The following is a 16,712-nucleotide window of genomic DNA, read 5'->3' on the forward strand; positions in this document are numbered from 1 at the left end:
TGTTTCTTCCAGCCCAGCGTTTCTCATGATGTACTCTGCATATAAGATAAATAAGCAGGGTGACAATATATAGCCTTGACGTACTCCTTTTCCTATTTGGAACCAGTCTGTTGTTCCATGTCCAGTTCTAACTGTTGCTTCCTGACCTGCATACAGGTTTCTCAAGAGACAGGTCAGATGATCTGGTATTCCCATCTCTTTCAGAATTTTCCACAGTTTATTGTGATCCACACAGTCAAATGTTTTGGCATAGTCAATAAAGCAGAAGTAGATGTTTTTCTGGAACTCTCTTGCATTTTCGATGATCCAGCGGATGTTGGCAATTTGATCTCTGGTTCCTCTGCCTTTCCTAAATCCAGCTTGAACATCTGGAAGTTCACGGTTCACGTATTGCTGAAGCCTGGCTTGGAGAATGTTGAGCATTACTTTACTAGTGTGTGAGATGAGTGCAATTGTGAAGCAGTTTGAGCATTCTTTGGCATTGCCTTTCTTTGGGATAGGAATGAAAACTGACCTTTTCTAGTCCTGTGGCCACTGCTCAGTTTTCCATATTTGCTGACATATTGAGTGCAGCAGTTTCACAGCATCATCTTTTAGGACTTGAAATAGCTCAGGAGGAATTCCATCACCTCCACTATCTTTGTTCTTAGTGATGCTTCCTAAGGCCCACATGACTTCACTCATATTCCAGGATGTCTGGCTCTAGGTGAGTGATCACACCATCGTGATTATCTGGGTCGTGAAGATCTTTTATGTATAGTTCTTCTGTGTATTCTTGCCACCTCTTCTTATTATCTTCTGCTTCTGTTAGGTCCATACCATTTCTGTCCTTTATTGAGCCCATCTTTGCATGAAATGTTCCTTTGGTATCTCTAATTTTCTTGAAGAGATCTCTAGTCTTTCCCATTCTGTTGTTTTCCTCTATTTCTTTGCACTGATTGCTGAGGAAGGCTTTCTTATCTCTCCTTGCTATTCTTTGGAACTCTGCATTCAAATAGGAATGTATTTCCTTTTCTCCTTTGCTTTTTACTTCTCTTCTTTTCACAGCTATTTGTAAGGCCTCCTCAGACAGCCATTTTGCTTTTTTGCATTTATTTTTCCTGGGTGTGTTCTCGATCCCTATCTCCTGTACAATATCATGAACCTCCGTCCATAGTTCATCAGGCACTCTGTCTATCACATCTATTCCCTTCAATCTGTTTCTCACTTCCACTGTATAATCATAAAGGGTTTGATTTAGGGCATACCTGAATGGTGTAGTAGTTTTCCCCACTTTCTTCAGTTTAAGTCTGAATTTGGCAATAAGGAGTTCATGATCTGAGCCACAGTCAGCCCCCGGTCTTCTTTTTGTTGACTGTATAGAGCTTCTCCATGTTTGGCTGCAAAGAATATAATCAATCTGATTTTGGTGTTGGCCATCTGGTGATGTCCATGTGTAGAGTCTTCTCTTGTGTTGTTGGAAGAAGGTGTTTTCTATGACCAGTGCGTTCTCTTTGCAAAACTCTATTAGCCTTTGCCCTGCTTCATTCTGTACTCCAAGGCCAAATTCTCCTGTTACTCCAGATGTTTCTTGACTTCCTACTTTTGGATTCCAGTCCCCTTTTACAAAAAGGACATCTTTTTTGGGTGTTAGTTCTAGAAGGTCTTGTAGGTCTTCATAGAACCATTCAACTTCAGCTTATTCAGCATTGCTGGTCAGGGCATAGACATGGATTACTGCGATATTGAATGGTTTGCATTGGAAATGAACAGAGATCATTCTGTCGTTTTTGAGATTGCGTCCAAGTACTGCATTTCGGACTCTTTTGTTGACCATGATGGCTACTCCATTTCTTCTAAGGGATTCCTGCCTACAGTAGTAGATAAAATGGTCATCTGAGTTAAATTCAACCGTTCCAGTCCATTTTAGTTTGTTGATTCCTAGAATGTCGACGTTCACTCTTGCCATCTCCTGTTTGACCACTTCCAATTTGCCTTGATTCATGGACCTAACATTCCAGGGTCCTATGCAATATTGCTCTTTACAGCATCAGACCTTGCTTCTATCACCAGTCACATCCGCAACTGGGTGTTGTTTTTGCTTTGGCTCCATCCCATCATTCTTTCTGGAGTTATTTCTCCACTGATCTCCACTAGCATATTGGGTACCTACCGACTTGGGGAGTTCATCTTTCAGTGTCCTATCTTTTTGCCTTTTCATACTGTTCATGGGGTTCTCAAGGCAAGAATACTGAAGTGGTTTGCCATTCCCTTCTCCAGTGGACCACATTCTGTCAGAGCTCTCCACCATGACCTGTCTGTCTTGGGTGGCCCCACACAGCATGGCTTAGATTCATTGCCTTAGACAAGGCTGTGGTCCATGTGACCAGACTGGCTAGTTGTCTGTGATTGTGGTTTCAGTCTGTCTGCCCTCTGATGCCCTCTCTCAGCACCTACCATCTTACTTGGGTTTCTCTTACCTGGGACGTGGGTATCTCTTCATGTCTGCTCCAGCAAAGTGCAGCCGCTGCTCCTTACATTGGATGTGGGATATCTCCTCTCAGCCGCTCCTGTGCAGTGCAGCAGCAGTAATGTTTTTAGTACCATTATTCTATTTTTGATGTATAAGATTAAAAATGTGATAGTGCTTAGCAAATAGAGGAAGGGCATGTAAAAAACTAGCTCATCCACTCAGCAGATGTTTGAGTGTCTACACATTGCTGTTATTCAGTCGATAAGTCATGTAGTGTCCAACTTTTTGCAACCCCATTAACTGCAGCATTCCACGCTTCCCTATCCTTCACTGTCTTCCAGAGTTTGCTCAAACTCATGTCCATTTAGTCAGTGATGCCATCCAACCATCTCATCTTCTGTTGTCCCTTTCACTTTCTGCCTTCATCAGGGTCTTCCTATGAGTCAGCTCTTCATATAAGGTGGCCAAAGTATTGGAGCTTCAGCTTCAGCAACCATCCTTCCAATGAATATTTAGGGTTGATTTCCTTTAGGACTGACTAGTTTGAGCTTCTTGCAGTCCAAGAGACTCTCAAGAGTCTTCTCCAGCACCACAATTTGAAAGCACAGTCTAAAACATAAAGATATTGAAACTTTGTAATAAGTTTTTAAGATGCTTAGAACTGTTACACAGGGCTGGACATAGAGTAACATCTCAAAAATAATTTGAGTTGCATTTTGATGAATTAAATGGAATGAAATATCTGTTTGTTAGTTTGTTGGTTTGTTTGTTGAGAGCAGTGCAGTATTATATACTGGAAGAGAAGGAGCCTGGAAGTTCTTCTTTGAAGAAGTCACAGGTTCAAATCCTTACCCCCTTACATAATGTATAACCTTGGGAAAAATCATAAAAAAGAGATAATATACTATATCTAGGCTGTTGTGATGATAAATAAGTAGGTAAATCATCTAATATGTTAGAAAGCATCAATTCTTCAGTATTCAGTCTTCTTTATGGTCCAAGTCTCACATCTATACATGACTACTGGAAAAACCACAGCTTTGACTATAAGAATCTTTGTTGGCAAAGTGATTTCTCTGCTTTTTAATATGCTGTCTAGTTTTGTCATAGCTTTTCTTCCAAGGAGCAAGTGTTTTTTAATTTCATGGCTGCAGTCACCATCCACAGTGATTTTGGAGCTCAAGAAAAGAAAATCTGTCACTGTTTCCACTTTTTCCCCATCTATTTGCCATGAACTGATGGAATCAAATGCCATGATCTTAGTTTTTTTAATGTTGAGTTTTAAGTCAGCTTTTTCAATCTCCTCTTTAACCCTCATTAAGAGACTCTTTAGTTCCTCTTCACTTTCTACCATTAGAGTGGTATCATCTGCATATCTGAGATTGTTGATATTTCTCCCTACAGTTTTGATTCCAGTTTGTGATTCATCCAGCCTGGCATTTCACATGGTGTACTCTGCATACAAGTTAACAAGCAGAATGACAATATACAGCCTTGATGTGCTCCTTTCCCAATTTTGAACCAGTCTATTGTTCCATGTCCAAGTCTAACTGTTGCTTCTTGACTCATATACAGGTTTCTCAAGAGGCAGGTAAGGTGGTCTGGTATTCCCATCTCCTTAAGAATTTTCCACAGTTTGTTGTGATCCACACATTCAAAAGCTTTAGTGTAATCAATGAAGCAGAAGTAGGTGTTTTTCTGAAATTCCTTTGCCCTTTCTATGATCCAACATATGTTGGCAATTTGATCTCTAGCTCCTCTGCCTTTTCCAAATCCAGCTTGTACATCTGAAAGTCTAGGTTCACGTACTGCTAAAGCCTAATTTGAAGGATTTTGAGCATTACCTTGCTAGCATGAGTGTTCAAACTATCATACTATACACATAATTCCCTCAAAACTTTCATCTCTTAAGGATAACATATTTATTTGTCTTGTGTGAAAATTGCATTTATATTGTGCAAGGGAGGATTAAAATTTATCAGAACATTACAGGCTTTGAAATTTTTACTTTACTTGCCAACTAGATGCATACATTTTTTGTTTTGATATTATTTGGGGCTGTTTCCAAAAATACTGTAATTTTTGCAGCACTATATATGGTCCAAGTTGTTAATTCCTTCACTCTTTCAACTTCCCAAATGCCACTTTTTTGTGAGATTAAAATCCAGCTCCTCAGAATTAATCTGGATAGGACCTAAAATTTAAAAATTGTATTTTTTCCTCTAATAGTTGTGTCATAGATAATTCAGACAACACTGGTCAGGAGATGGGATTGTGTTTCCATTCAGTCTCTGCTTTTTGAAAGTAGCAAATGTTTTAAAATTCATCTTGCTCAACCCCAATCCAATAAATGAAGCACTTATTGAGTGTATTTCAGTTATAATGTGCCAACTACTGCTTTGTGACAAATCACTGAAAAAGTCTATGACTTCAAACAACCATCACTGATTATTTATCATGATTCTGTGACTTGACTGGGAGAGTCTTCTTCTGCAGTTCTCAGATGCGGTGACTGAATCTCTCTTCATCCTATAGGAAATAGAACCCTGGGCTGCTTCATAGGTTTGTCTTCTTCATGTGGCAGCTGATTTCAGAAGGTGAAATTAGAAGAAGCAAGGCCTGTGGATGCCTTGGCTTGGCATTCACACAGTGTCACTTTTGCTACATTCTATTAGCCAAAGAAAGTCACAAGGCCAGCTTAAAAACAAGGAAATAAAGAAGTAGACACCCTTTTTTGATTGGATAAGTGATGATGTCACTTCTTAGGATGAAGGAAATTTGGGACCTAGTTTGCAGTCTACCATCTCTAGGAAGTAGGAAGGGACTATGGCTGCAATCTAATCAATTGCCAGAATTAAGTCAAAATTTCAGTAAACTACAAAATATACGTAGCTCAAAACTCAGTTCAGTCACTCAGTTGTGTCTGACTCTTTGTGACCCATGGACTGCAGCATGCCAGGCCTCCCTGTCGATCACCAACTCCTGGAGTTTGCTCAAACTCATGTCCATTGAGTCAGTGATGCCATCCAATCGTCTCATCCTCTCTTGTCCCCTTCTCCTCCTGCCTTCAATCTTTCCCAGCATCAGGGTCTTTCAAATGAGTCAGTTCTTCACATCAGGTGGCCAAAGTATTGGAGCTTCAGCTTCAGCATCAGTCTTTCCAATGAACACCCAGGACTGATTTCCTTTAGGATGGATTGATTGGATCTCCTTGCAGTCCAGTGGACTATCAAGAGTCTTCTCCAACACCACAGTTCAAAAGCATCAGTTCTTCGGTGCTCAGCTTTCTTTATAGTCCAGCTATACATCCTTACATGACTACAGGAAAAACCATAACTTTGATAAGACAGGCCTTTGTTGGCAAAGTAATGTCTCTACTTTTTAATATGCTGTCTAGGTTGGTCATAGTATTTCTTTCAAGGAACAAGCATCTTTTAATTTCATGGCTGCAGTCACCACCTGCAGTAATTTTGGAGCTCAAGAAAATAAAATCTGTCATGGTTTCCACTGTTTCCCCATCTATTTGCCATGAAGTGGTGGGACCCAATGCCATGATTTTAGTTTTTCGAGTGTTGAGTTTTAAGTCAGTGTTTTCACTTTCCTCTTTCACTTTCATCAAAAGGCTCTTTAGTTCCTCTTCACTTTCTGCCATAAGGGTTGTGTCATCTGCATAGCTCAGGTTATTGATATTTCTCCCGGCAATCTTGATTCCAGCTGTGTTTCATCCAACCTGGCATTTCACATAATGTACTCTGTATATAAGTTAAATAAGCAGAGTGACAATATACAGCCTTGACATACTCCTATCCTGATTTGAAACCAGTCTGTTGTTCCATGTCCGGTTCTAACAACTGCCTCTTAACCTGCATACACATTTCTCAGGAGGCCGGTAAGGTGGTCTGGTGTTCCCATCTCTTGAAGAATTTTCCACAGTTCAGTGTAACGTACACTGTCAAAGGCTTTGGCATAGTCAATAAAGCAGAAGTAGATGTTTTTCTGGAACTCTCTTGCTTTTTCGATGATCCAAGGGATGTTGGCAATTTGATCTCTTGTTCCTCTGCCTTTTCTAAATCCAGCTTGAACATCTGGAAGTTCATGGTTCATGTACTGTTGAAGACTGGCTTGGAGAATTTTTAGCATTACTTTACTAGCGTGTGAGATGAATGCAATTGTGAGGTAGTTTGCATATTCTTTGGCATTGCCCTTCTTTGGGATTGGAATGAAAACTGACCTTTTCCAGTCCTGTGGCCACTGCTGAGTTTTCCAAAGTTGCTAGCATACTGAGGGCAGCACTTTCATAGCATCATCTTTTAGGATTTGAACTAGCTCAGGAGAAATTCCATCACCTCCACTAGCTTTGCTCCTAGTGATGCTTCCTAAGGCCCACTTGACTTCACATTCCAGAAAGTCTGGCTCTAGGTAAGTGATCACACCATCGTAGTTATCTGGGTCATGAAGATCTTTTTTGTATAGATCTTCTGTGCATTTTTGCCACCTCTTCTTAATATCTTCTGCTTCTGTTAGGTCCATACCATTTCTGTCCTGTCTTGTGCCCATCTTTGCATGAAGTGTTCCCTTGGTAGCTCTAATTTTCTTGAAGAGATCTCTATTCTTTCCCATTCTATTGTTTTCCTCTATTTCTTTGCATTGGTTACTGAGGAAGGCTTTCTTATCTCTCCTTGCTCTTCTTTGGAACTCTGCATTCAAATGGGTATATCTTTCCTTTTCTCCTTTGCCTTTCACTTCTCTTCTTCTCTCAGCTATGTGTAAGGCCTCCTCAGACAACCATTTTGCCTTTTTGCCTTTCTTTTTCTTGGGGATGGTTTTGATCCATTCCTCCTGTACAATGTCATGAACCTCCATCCATAGTTCCTCAGATATTTTGTCTATGAGATCTAATGCCTTGAATCTATGTCACTTCCACTGTATAATCATAAGGGATTTGATTTAGGTCATACCTGAATGGTCTGAGCCACAGTCTGCTCATGAACTCCTTATTGCCAAATTCAGACTTAAATTGAAGAAAGCAGGGGAAACCACTAGACCATTCAGGTATGACCTAAATCAAATCCCTTATGATTATACAGTGGAAGTGACAAATAGATTTAAGGGACTAGATCTGATAGACAGAGTGCCTGATGAACTATGGACGGAGGTTCATGACATTGTACAGGAGACAGGGATCAAGACCATCCCCATGGAAAAGAAATGCAAAAAAGCAAAATGGCTGTCTGAGGAGGCCTTACAAATAGCTGGGAAAAGAAAAGGAGAAAAGGAAAGATATTCCCATCTGAATGCAGAGTTCCAAAGAATAGCAAGGAGAGATAAGAAAGCCTTCCTCCGCGATAAATACAAAGAAATAGAGAAAAACAACAGATTGGGAAAGACTAGAGATCTCTTCAAGAAAATTAGAGATACCAAAGGAACATTTCATGAAAAGATGGGCTCGATAAAGGACAAAAATGGTATGGACCTAACAGAAGCAGAAGATATTAAGAAGAGGTGGCAAGAATACACAGAAGAACTGTACAAAAAAGAACTTCACCTCCCAGATAATCACAATGGTGTGATCACTCACCTAGAGCCAGACATCCTGGAATGTGAAGTCAAGTGGGCCATAGGAAGCATGACTAAGAACAAAGCTAGTGGAGGTGAATTCCTCCTGAGCTATTTCAAGTCCTCAAAGATGATGCTGTGAAAGTGCTGCACTCGATATGCCAGCAAATCTGGAAAACTCAGCAGTGGCCACAGGACTAGAAAAGGTAAGTTTTCATTCCAATCCCAAAGAAAGGCAATGCCAAAGAATGCTCAAACTACCGCACGATTGCACTCATCTCACACGCTAGTAAAGTAATCCTCAACATTCTCCAAGCCAGGCTTCAGCAATACGTGAACCGTGAACCGCCAGATGTTCAAGCTGGTTTTAGAAAAGGCAGAGGAACCAGAGATCAAATCGCCAACATCCGCTGGATCATCGAAAAAGCAAGACAGTTCCAGAAAAACATCTATTTCTGCTTTATTGACTATGCCAAAGCCTTTGACTGTGTGGATCACAATACACTGTGGAAAATTCTGAAAGAGATGGGAATACCAGATCATCTGACCTGTCTCTTGAGAAACCTGTATGCAGGTCAGGAAGCAACAGTTAGAACTGAACATGGAACAACAGACTGGTTCCAAATAGGAAAAGGAGTATGTCAAGGCTGTATATTGTCACCCTGCTTATTTATCTTATATGCAGAGTACATCATGAGAAACGCTGGGCTGGAAGAAGTACATGCTGGAATCAAGTTTGCCGGGAGAAATATCAATAACCTGAGCTATGCAGATGACACCACCGTTATGGCAGAAAGTGAAGAACTAAAGAGCCTCTTGATGAGAGTGAAAGAGGAGAGTGGAAAAGTTGACTTAAAGCTCAACATCCAGAAAATTAAGATCATGGCATCTGGTCCCATCCCTTCATGGCAAATAGATGGGGAAACAGTGGAAACAGTGTCAGACTTTATTTTTTTGGGCTCCAAAATCACTGCTGATGGTGATTGCAGCCATGAAACTAAAAGATGCTTACTCCTTGGAAGGAAAGTTATGACCAACCTAGATAGCATATTTAAAAGCAGAGACATTACTTTGCCAACAAAGGTCCGTCTAGTCAAGGCTATGGTTTTTCCAGTGGTTATGCATGGATTTGAGCGTTGTACGGTGAAGAAAGCTGAGCGCTAAAGAATTGATGCTTTTGAACTGTGGTGTTGGAGAAGACTCTTGAGAGTCCCTTGGACTGCAAGGAGATCCAATCAATCCATCCTAAAGGAGATCAGTCCTAGGTATTCATTGGAAGGACTGATGTTGAAGCTGAAACTCCAATACTTTGGCCACCTCATGCGAAGAGTTGACTCACTGGAAAAGACCCTAATGCTGGGAAGGATTGGGGGCAGGAGGAGAAGGGGACGACAGAGGATGAGATGGTTGGATGGCATCACTGACTCGATGGGTATGGGTTTGGGTAAACTCCGGGAGTTGATGATGGACAGGGAGGACTGGCGTGCTGCAATTCATGGGGTCACAAAGAGTCAGACACGACTGAGCGACTGAACTGAACTGAACTGAATGGTCTAGTGGTTTCCCTACTTTCTTCAATTTAAGTCTGAATTTTGCAATAAGGAGTTCATGATCTGAGTCATAGTTAGCTTCTGGTCTTGTTTTTGCTGACTGTATAGAGTTCCTTCTTTGGCTGAAAAGAATGTAATCAATCTGATTTCGATATTGACCTTCTGGTAATGGCCATCTCTTCTGCTGTTGGATGAGGGTGTTTGCTATGACCAGTGTGTTCTTCTTGCAAAATTGCATATACACTGCTGACTATATATGAAGCTCCTACAATCCATTTAAACAAACAAACAAACAAAATTTAATTGGCAAAATTTGAATGGACATTTCACAAAATAGACCTATAAACGGTCAATAGGACAAGCAAAGATGCTCAACATCATTAATAATCAGGAAAATGCAAAACACCAGAATGAGATAACATACAAAACACACTTAACTCATTGTTTCATTCGTTTAGTCAACTAACATGTATTATTTTCTCAGTGCCATGCATTGAAATAAGTAATAGTTTTATAAAGATGCATCATGTTTCTTGACACTTTTAATAAAGATGAACAAGTTGATGGCAAAACAGAGTAATGACTATTATAATAAAGAGTACACAAAATTTATGTAGGACAAAGGAAGCGGTGACCAAACTTTGGGAGACTGGAGGAGAAGGCAGAGTGATTTCTAGGTCGTGTTGAAGAAAGGGTGAGAGTTTACATGAAATAATAGGAAAAAGAGATATCCTAAGAAAAAAAGCCTATACCAAAGCACATACGCATGGAGAGCATGGCTGATTTGGAAAAATATAAGGAGGTTTAACCTTCAAGGGAAAGGAGTGAGGCTAGTTGTGACTGATGTGTGAATGAGAGGCATGCTTGATCATGAGAAGCTCATGATATCTTTCCTGCCCTACCTATGTTTCATTCTTGGAGGATGAGCACAAAAAGACAACTCCTCCATAGAGTTCTTCAAATTCTCCCTCCTGTCTTCCTCTCCCCCTAGCAGGAAAAAAAAAAATCCTACCTTCCCTTGAGCTTCAGTAATAATTTATTTAAATTCTTAGCACATTTTGCCTCATATTTAGATTCTTTTTCTTCATGTCTAATTCTCCCTATTAGACTGACAGCTGTTATTATGGTGGAACCTAAGTCATTGCTTTATTTACTTATTTGGGCTTCCCTGGAGACTCGGTGGTGAAGAATCCAACTGCCAATGCAGAAGATGTGGGTTCAATCCCTGGGTTGGGAAGATCCACTGGACTAGGAAATGGCAACCCGTTCCAATATTCTTGCCTGGGAAATCCCATGGACAGAGGAGCCTGTGGCTACAGTCCATGGGGTCGCAAAAAGTCAGACACGACTGAGTGACTGAGCACACACACACAGTGACATATTAAAATAAGAAGACCAAATACAGACAGGATGACTGCAATTGCCTCATAAGTTGTAGGTGAAAATAAACTCAAAATTGTCAAACTTAATCTTCTACATCATAGGCTTTCTCTAAAACCAAGTGATTTTACATTTTTAAAAAGTTTTTGTTTCTTGTTATATATATTTTAAATTTTGAAATATTTATCATTTAAAATATAGATTCCTTTATGCTGTATTTGAACTGTTTATCATCTAAAATATAGATTTCTTTATGCTGTGTTTCATTCTAGTCTTACACACTATGATTTGCTCTTAGTACTAGCTCTTTTTCCTGGAATCACTTTCTGATAGTAATTAATGAAAGATATATCAAATACATTGGCACTTGGAGATACAAAATGCTTTTATATGTGGACTAATGATAAGCTCAAAACAGACTCTGGCGATTCTCAGAGTGTGGATTTGGGAATAATAGGGAATCTTTTTTTTTTTTTTAAGCATTTCAAAGAATGGAATGTGGATAGTTTGAAATTTTAGATTTGCTTAAACTATTATGTATTAATCATTTTCAGACGAAAATTGCACAGAACAAGGCTTGGCTGGTATATGTGAAGACCAAGTGGAAAAAAAAGTACAAAAAGGTAAGAAAATCACATTGTAATAATACATAGTGTGTATTGGACTTACATGTAATAAGTGAGAACTATCTCGAAGAGTCGGACACGACTGAGCGACTTCACTTTCACTTTTCACTTTCATGTATTGGAGGAGGAAATGGCAACCCACTCCAGTGTTCTTGCCTGGAGAATCCCAGGGATGGGGGAGCCTGGTGGGCTGCCGTCTTTGGGGTAGCACAGAGTCAGACACGACTGAAGCGACTTAGCAGCAGCAGCAGCATCTGGACATTTAAGAAAGAAAAAAAGAGGTGTTTTTTTTGATTCACAAAATTAGCAAAGTTCATTAAGCATCTGTTTTGTGTGGGATACATTAGGGCTTTCATTATTTAGCTATATTCAGATGAAAACTTTTACCTTCTACTTTATATTACATGTCTAGACAGAGCCCTAGTTTCTACTCAAAATTAAAGGACACTTAAATAATTTATTCCTAGGTGCAAGGATTTATCCTATAACTCCTGTCAATCTTTCTCCATCAATCAGGCCAGTCCCTAACTAAATAGATGGGATTTTCACCAAGCTCTGACGGCCAACAGGCATTGTTAAGCCAAGAATGAAAATTAATTCCGCAGACAATGACCTTCTTCTGAAAATGCTTACATAGTCGAGGTTTGCATTCAATCACTCAAGGAAGATGTATTCTACTTGATTTAAGAGAGGCTTTTCCTTCTATTACTATATTGTTTGCTATTGAACAAGAACTCGTAGGGAAAGTGTTTGTCAAAAGACAGGTTTCTCTACCTCTTTCTAAATGATGAGATTCAGGTCATTTAAAATATAGCTTTTCCATTTGTAAAAGATAGTAATGGTCACCTCCTCTCCAACTGCAATGATAATATTCAGTGCATAAAGAACCACAATAATTGGCAATGTATTTGAGTGTCATGATGCAAATATCGTTAGCATTTTTACAGACAATTTATTATTAATAACTTTATTTCAGTGGATCCTATGAGGAAGTATCATTATTCCCATTTTATAAGCAAAGAGACTGAGACTTAGTGATGTTAAGTGATTTGGCCAAGGTAGCATTTCAAGTTAGTGCTGGAAATAAGATTTAGAACAGTAGATTTTAACTTCAAGTCCACAACTCTCTTAATTCTTCCACCTTTCTCTTTCTCTCCTTTTCTCTCTTTTTCTTGCCTCTTCTTTTGTTTTTTCCAGTTTTATTGAGATATAATTGACAGCACTGTATAAGCTTAAGATATATAGCATAATAATTTGACTTACATGCATTACAAAATGACTACCACAATAGATTTAGTGAACATCTGTCATGTCATATAGATACAAAATTAAATAGAAAAAAGTGTTTTTTGTTTGTGATGAGAACTATTAGGATTTATTCTCCTAACAACTGCTGTATATAACTTACAGCAGTTAATTATATTTATCATGCTGTACTTAAATTAATAACTGGAAGTTTGTACTTTTTGACTGCTTTCATACAGTTCCTTCCCCACTTCCATTTCAGTGGGCCATGTGCAGTAGGTGCTGCACCTGGCACTTCAATCAGCACAGTTGTGCCAGACCCATAAGGTGCCCCCTGCCCTCCCAAGCGAGCAGCCCTGCCCACAGTCTACCGGGGGGCATGTACACCAGAGTTCATACCTCTTCACTCTCTGATCCTTTATTTCTGAATCAAACTGGGGTTCCTTCTATTGACCCCAGACAAAACAGAGCTGAAGGACCATTGTTGGGGACTGGCTTGGGGAGGGCTGTTAACAGAACCTCTTAATACCCCTCACCTATTTCTTTCCCGTGCTCACTTACCTTTTCCTCTCAGAGAAATGCTATGCTTGCAGGAGTTTCTCTGGTGTATGGTGAAGTAACCCTCCAATGTAAATTTTATAAACTTCAAACCTGACTTTTCCCCTCTATCTCCAGTGATGAAGATCTCATAGCATACCACCCCCAAGGAAATTTGTCATTGCCTCGAAAACAGACTGCTTTACTAACAAAATTAGTCCTTCATAGTTCCATCTGTGACTAAAGTGTCTAAAGCAATCCTTATCCCAAAACATTTAGAATCAGCCATTAGACCATACTACTCTGCCTTTTAAACATATTTTTAATCAAAATAAAAGCCTAAATGGTATTAATACAGCTTCGAAAAAAAAGTTCCTAACTTTAGATGAATTCAACAATGAAGTTAGGATCTTTTCTCATCTTACGGAAGTAATTAATTCACCACCTGGCTCAGTGCCTCCAAAGGATTAAATATAAAACATGAAAATTGCTTTCAGTTAAGGGGCAGTGAGATGAAATCACATAAGAACTTAGTAAAAGACTCACGAGATCAAAGACGGCACATTGGCAGCAGGTCAGGGGTATCTGTTTAAGCACAGCTACTCTCATGGTTCAAACAACTGGCATTTATGTGGCACTATAAATAAGCAGGCTTCATCAAAAAAGGTGGGCAGTTTCTGCTTTTTAGAAACCTCTGACAAGAGGTGCATTTATCCTGGATTTTTGTGCTTATTGGCTACCAACAGGTTTTTTGGAACCAAGTATCATTGGGAAAAAGGGAGAGACATCCATGGATTTTCATAACAACAAAATAACTGGAGAAGAGAGATTCATCTGTTTAGTAGTTCATAATTCTCAATATCCCTTTTTAGACCTTAGAGGAAGGGTTCAGATCATATTCATATTTGTCCCCCTTCTTTTTAGCACATATCTTGGCACATAATAGGCTTTCCAAAAAATATTTGATGTCAGGACAGAGTTGTAAGTCAGGGACATCCACAGAGTTAGAGTCAGTGATTATACTCTGGAGTCAGACTGTCTAGGATTAAATATTCATCCCATCACTTACTAGCTTTATGATCTGGTTCATTATTAAAAAAAAGAGAAAGAAGTGGCATAAATACACGAAATTAAATGTGGTATGTAATAAATTCAGCACAGTACCCGGAAGATAGTAAGTACTCAGTAAATGCTAGCATTTTTTGTTATTATTATTAGTATAGATCTCAGTATTTACCAACTTCAATCTTCATATCCTTGTGGATTACAGAAAAAAAATTTAGGATGAATGATGGTTCTACCAGGTGAATAACAACTGGATAAAAGATTGTATAAAAGAGTGTTGATAAATGACTAGAGGGAGATTGTAGGAGCTATACTTCAGGGCTCTATCTTTGGCGTGTTCTAATCAATATTTTTATCAGTGACTTGGTTGGACACTTTTCACATTAAAGTGTGAAAAGTGGTTCACACTTTTCCCCAGGGAACCTCTATCTCCCACCCTCCTCCTTCTCTTCTCAACCCAATTCTGTGAATCTCTGAGGGTGTTCTGGGTACCGGAGAACACTTCAGGAAGAGGATACTGCCCAGATCTCTCTCTCCCCTCTTGATTCCTCCCTTTCTACTCATGCTCACCTCTATTAGCTTCCTCCCCCCTCTCTATGTATCTCTGTGAACCACTCTGAGGGTTCCAAACTGTGGAAAGCACAGAGGGAAGTGCTTACTGGCTAGATTGCTCTCTCCACATTTGAATTCCCCTCTTCCCCTCCTGGTCACCTCAACCCACCCCCCCCAACCTCATCTCTCCATGTAACTCAGTGAACCTTTCCGGGTATCCCTCACTGTGGAGAATCTTTTCACCATTAACCTAAAAGTTTTATTATTGATGCTGTATGGAAGGAGAAGTCTTGAGGCTACTGCAAGAATAAGACTGAAAGCCAGGGGAAACATTAATTAATAAGAGACCATCCAATAGCCTCCACATATACACTGAAACCAAGCTCCACCCAAGAGCCAATAAGTTCCAGAGCAAGACATACCACGCAAATTCTCCAGCAACGCAGGAACATAGCCCTGAGCATCAATATATAGGCTGCCCAGAGGCACACCAAATCCATAGACATCTCAAAAATTAATACTGGTCACTCCATTGCACTCTAGAGAGCAGAAATCCAGCTCCACCCACCAGAACACCGACACAAGCTCCCCCAACCAGGAAGCCTTGACAAGCCACCTGTCCAACCCCACCCACAGTGAGGAACCTCCACAATAAAGAGGAACTTCATACTACCAGAATACAGAAGGGCCACGCCTAACACAGCAATCTAAACAAGATGAAAGGCAGAGAAATACTCAGCAAGTAAAGGAAAATGAGAAATGCCCACCAAACCAAACAAAAGAGGAGGAGATAGGGAATCTATCTGAAAAAGAATTTAGAATAATGATAATAAAAATGATCCAAAATCTTGAAAGCAAAATGGAGTTACAGATAAATAGCCTGGAGACAAGGATTGAGAATATGCAAGAAATGTTTATCAAGGACTTAGAAGAAATAAAAAGGAGTCAATATAGAATGAATAATGAAATAAAGGAGATAAAAGACACTCTGGAGGGAACCAACAGTAGAATAACGGAGGCAGAAGATAGGATAAATGAGGTAGAAGATAGAATGATGGAAATAAACGAAGCAGAGAGGAAAAAAGAAAAAAGAATCAAAAGAAGTGAGGAAAACCTCAGGGACCTCTGGGACAATATGAAACGCCCCAACATTCGAATCATAGGAGTCCCAGAAGAAGAAGATAAAAGGAAAGGCCATGAAAAAATACTCGAGGAGATAATAGTTGAAAATTTCCCTAAAATGAGGAAAGAAATAGTCACAGAAGTCCAAGAAACCCAGAGAGTTCCAAACAGGATAAACCCAAGGTGAAACACCCCAAGACACATATTAATCAAATTAACAAAGATCAAATACAAAGAACAAATATTAAAAGCAGCAAGGGAAAAACAACAAATAACACACAAGGGGATCCCCATAAGGATAACAGCTGATTTTTCAATAGAAACCCTTCAGTCTAGAAGGGAATGGCAGGACATACTTAAAGTAATGAAAGAGAATAATCTACAACCCAGATTACTGTACCCAGCAAGGATCTCATTCAGATATGAAGGAGAATTCAAAAGCTTTACAGACAAGCAAGAGCTGAGGGAATTCAGCACCACCAAACCAGCTCTCCAACAAATGCTAAAGGATCTTCTCTAAACAGGAAACACAGAAAGGATGTTTCAACACGAACTCAAAACAACAAAGTAAATGGCAACGGGATCATACTTATCAATAATTACCTTAAATGTAAATGGGTTGAATGC

The 16,712-nt window shown here is 39.5% G+C and overlaps 1 protein-coding gene across 1 annotated transcript in view; it reads right to left on the reverse strand.

Moving 5' to 3' along the window:
* Window positions 1-1,081: 1,081 nt before the first annotated feature.
* LOC145540482 (uncharacterized) overlaps window positions 1,082-16,712 on the reverse strand; it is a 177,888-nt gene continuing 162,257 nt past the window's right edge. Inside the window, exons 5-6 of the mRNA XM_081574985.1 lie at window positions 11,608-11,818; window positions 1,082-2,549 (exon numbers count right to left, since the gene is read on the reverse strand). Coding sequence (XP_081431111.1) covers window positions 11,676-11,818 — 143 coding nt within the window. The 3' untranslated portion in view covers window positions 1,082-2,549; window positions 11,608-11,675. The remainder of the gene's footprint in view (window positions 2,550-11,607; window positions 11,819-16,712) is intronic.

The sequence above is a fragment of the Giraffa tippelskirchi genome, chromosome 3 (genome assembly GCF_054371585.1).
Source record: "Giraffa tippelskirchi isolate mGirTip1 chromosome 3, T2T-mGirTip1v1.2.pri, whole genome shotgun sequence".
In the NCBI taxonomy this organism is placed as follows: Eukaryota; Metazoa; Chordata; class Mammalia; order Artiodactyla; family Giraffidae; genus Giraffa; species Giraffa tippelskirchi.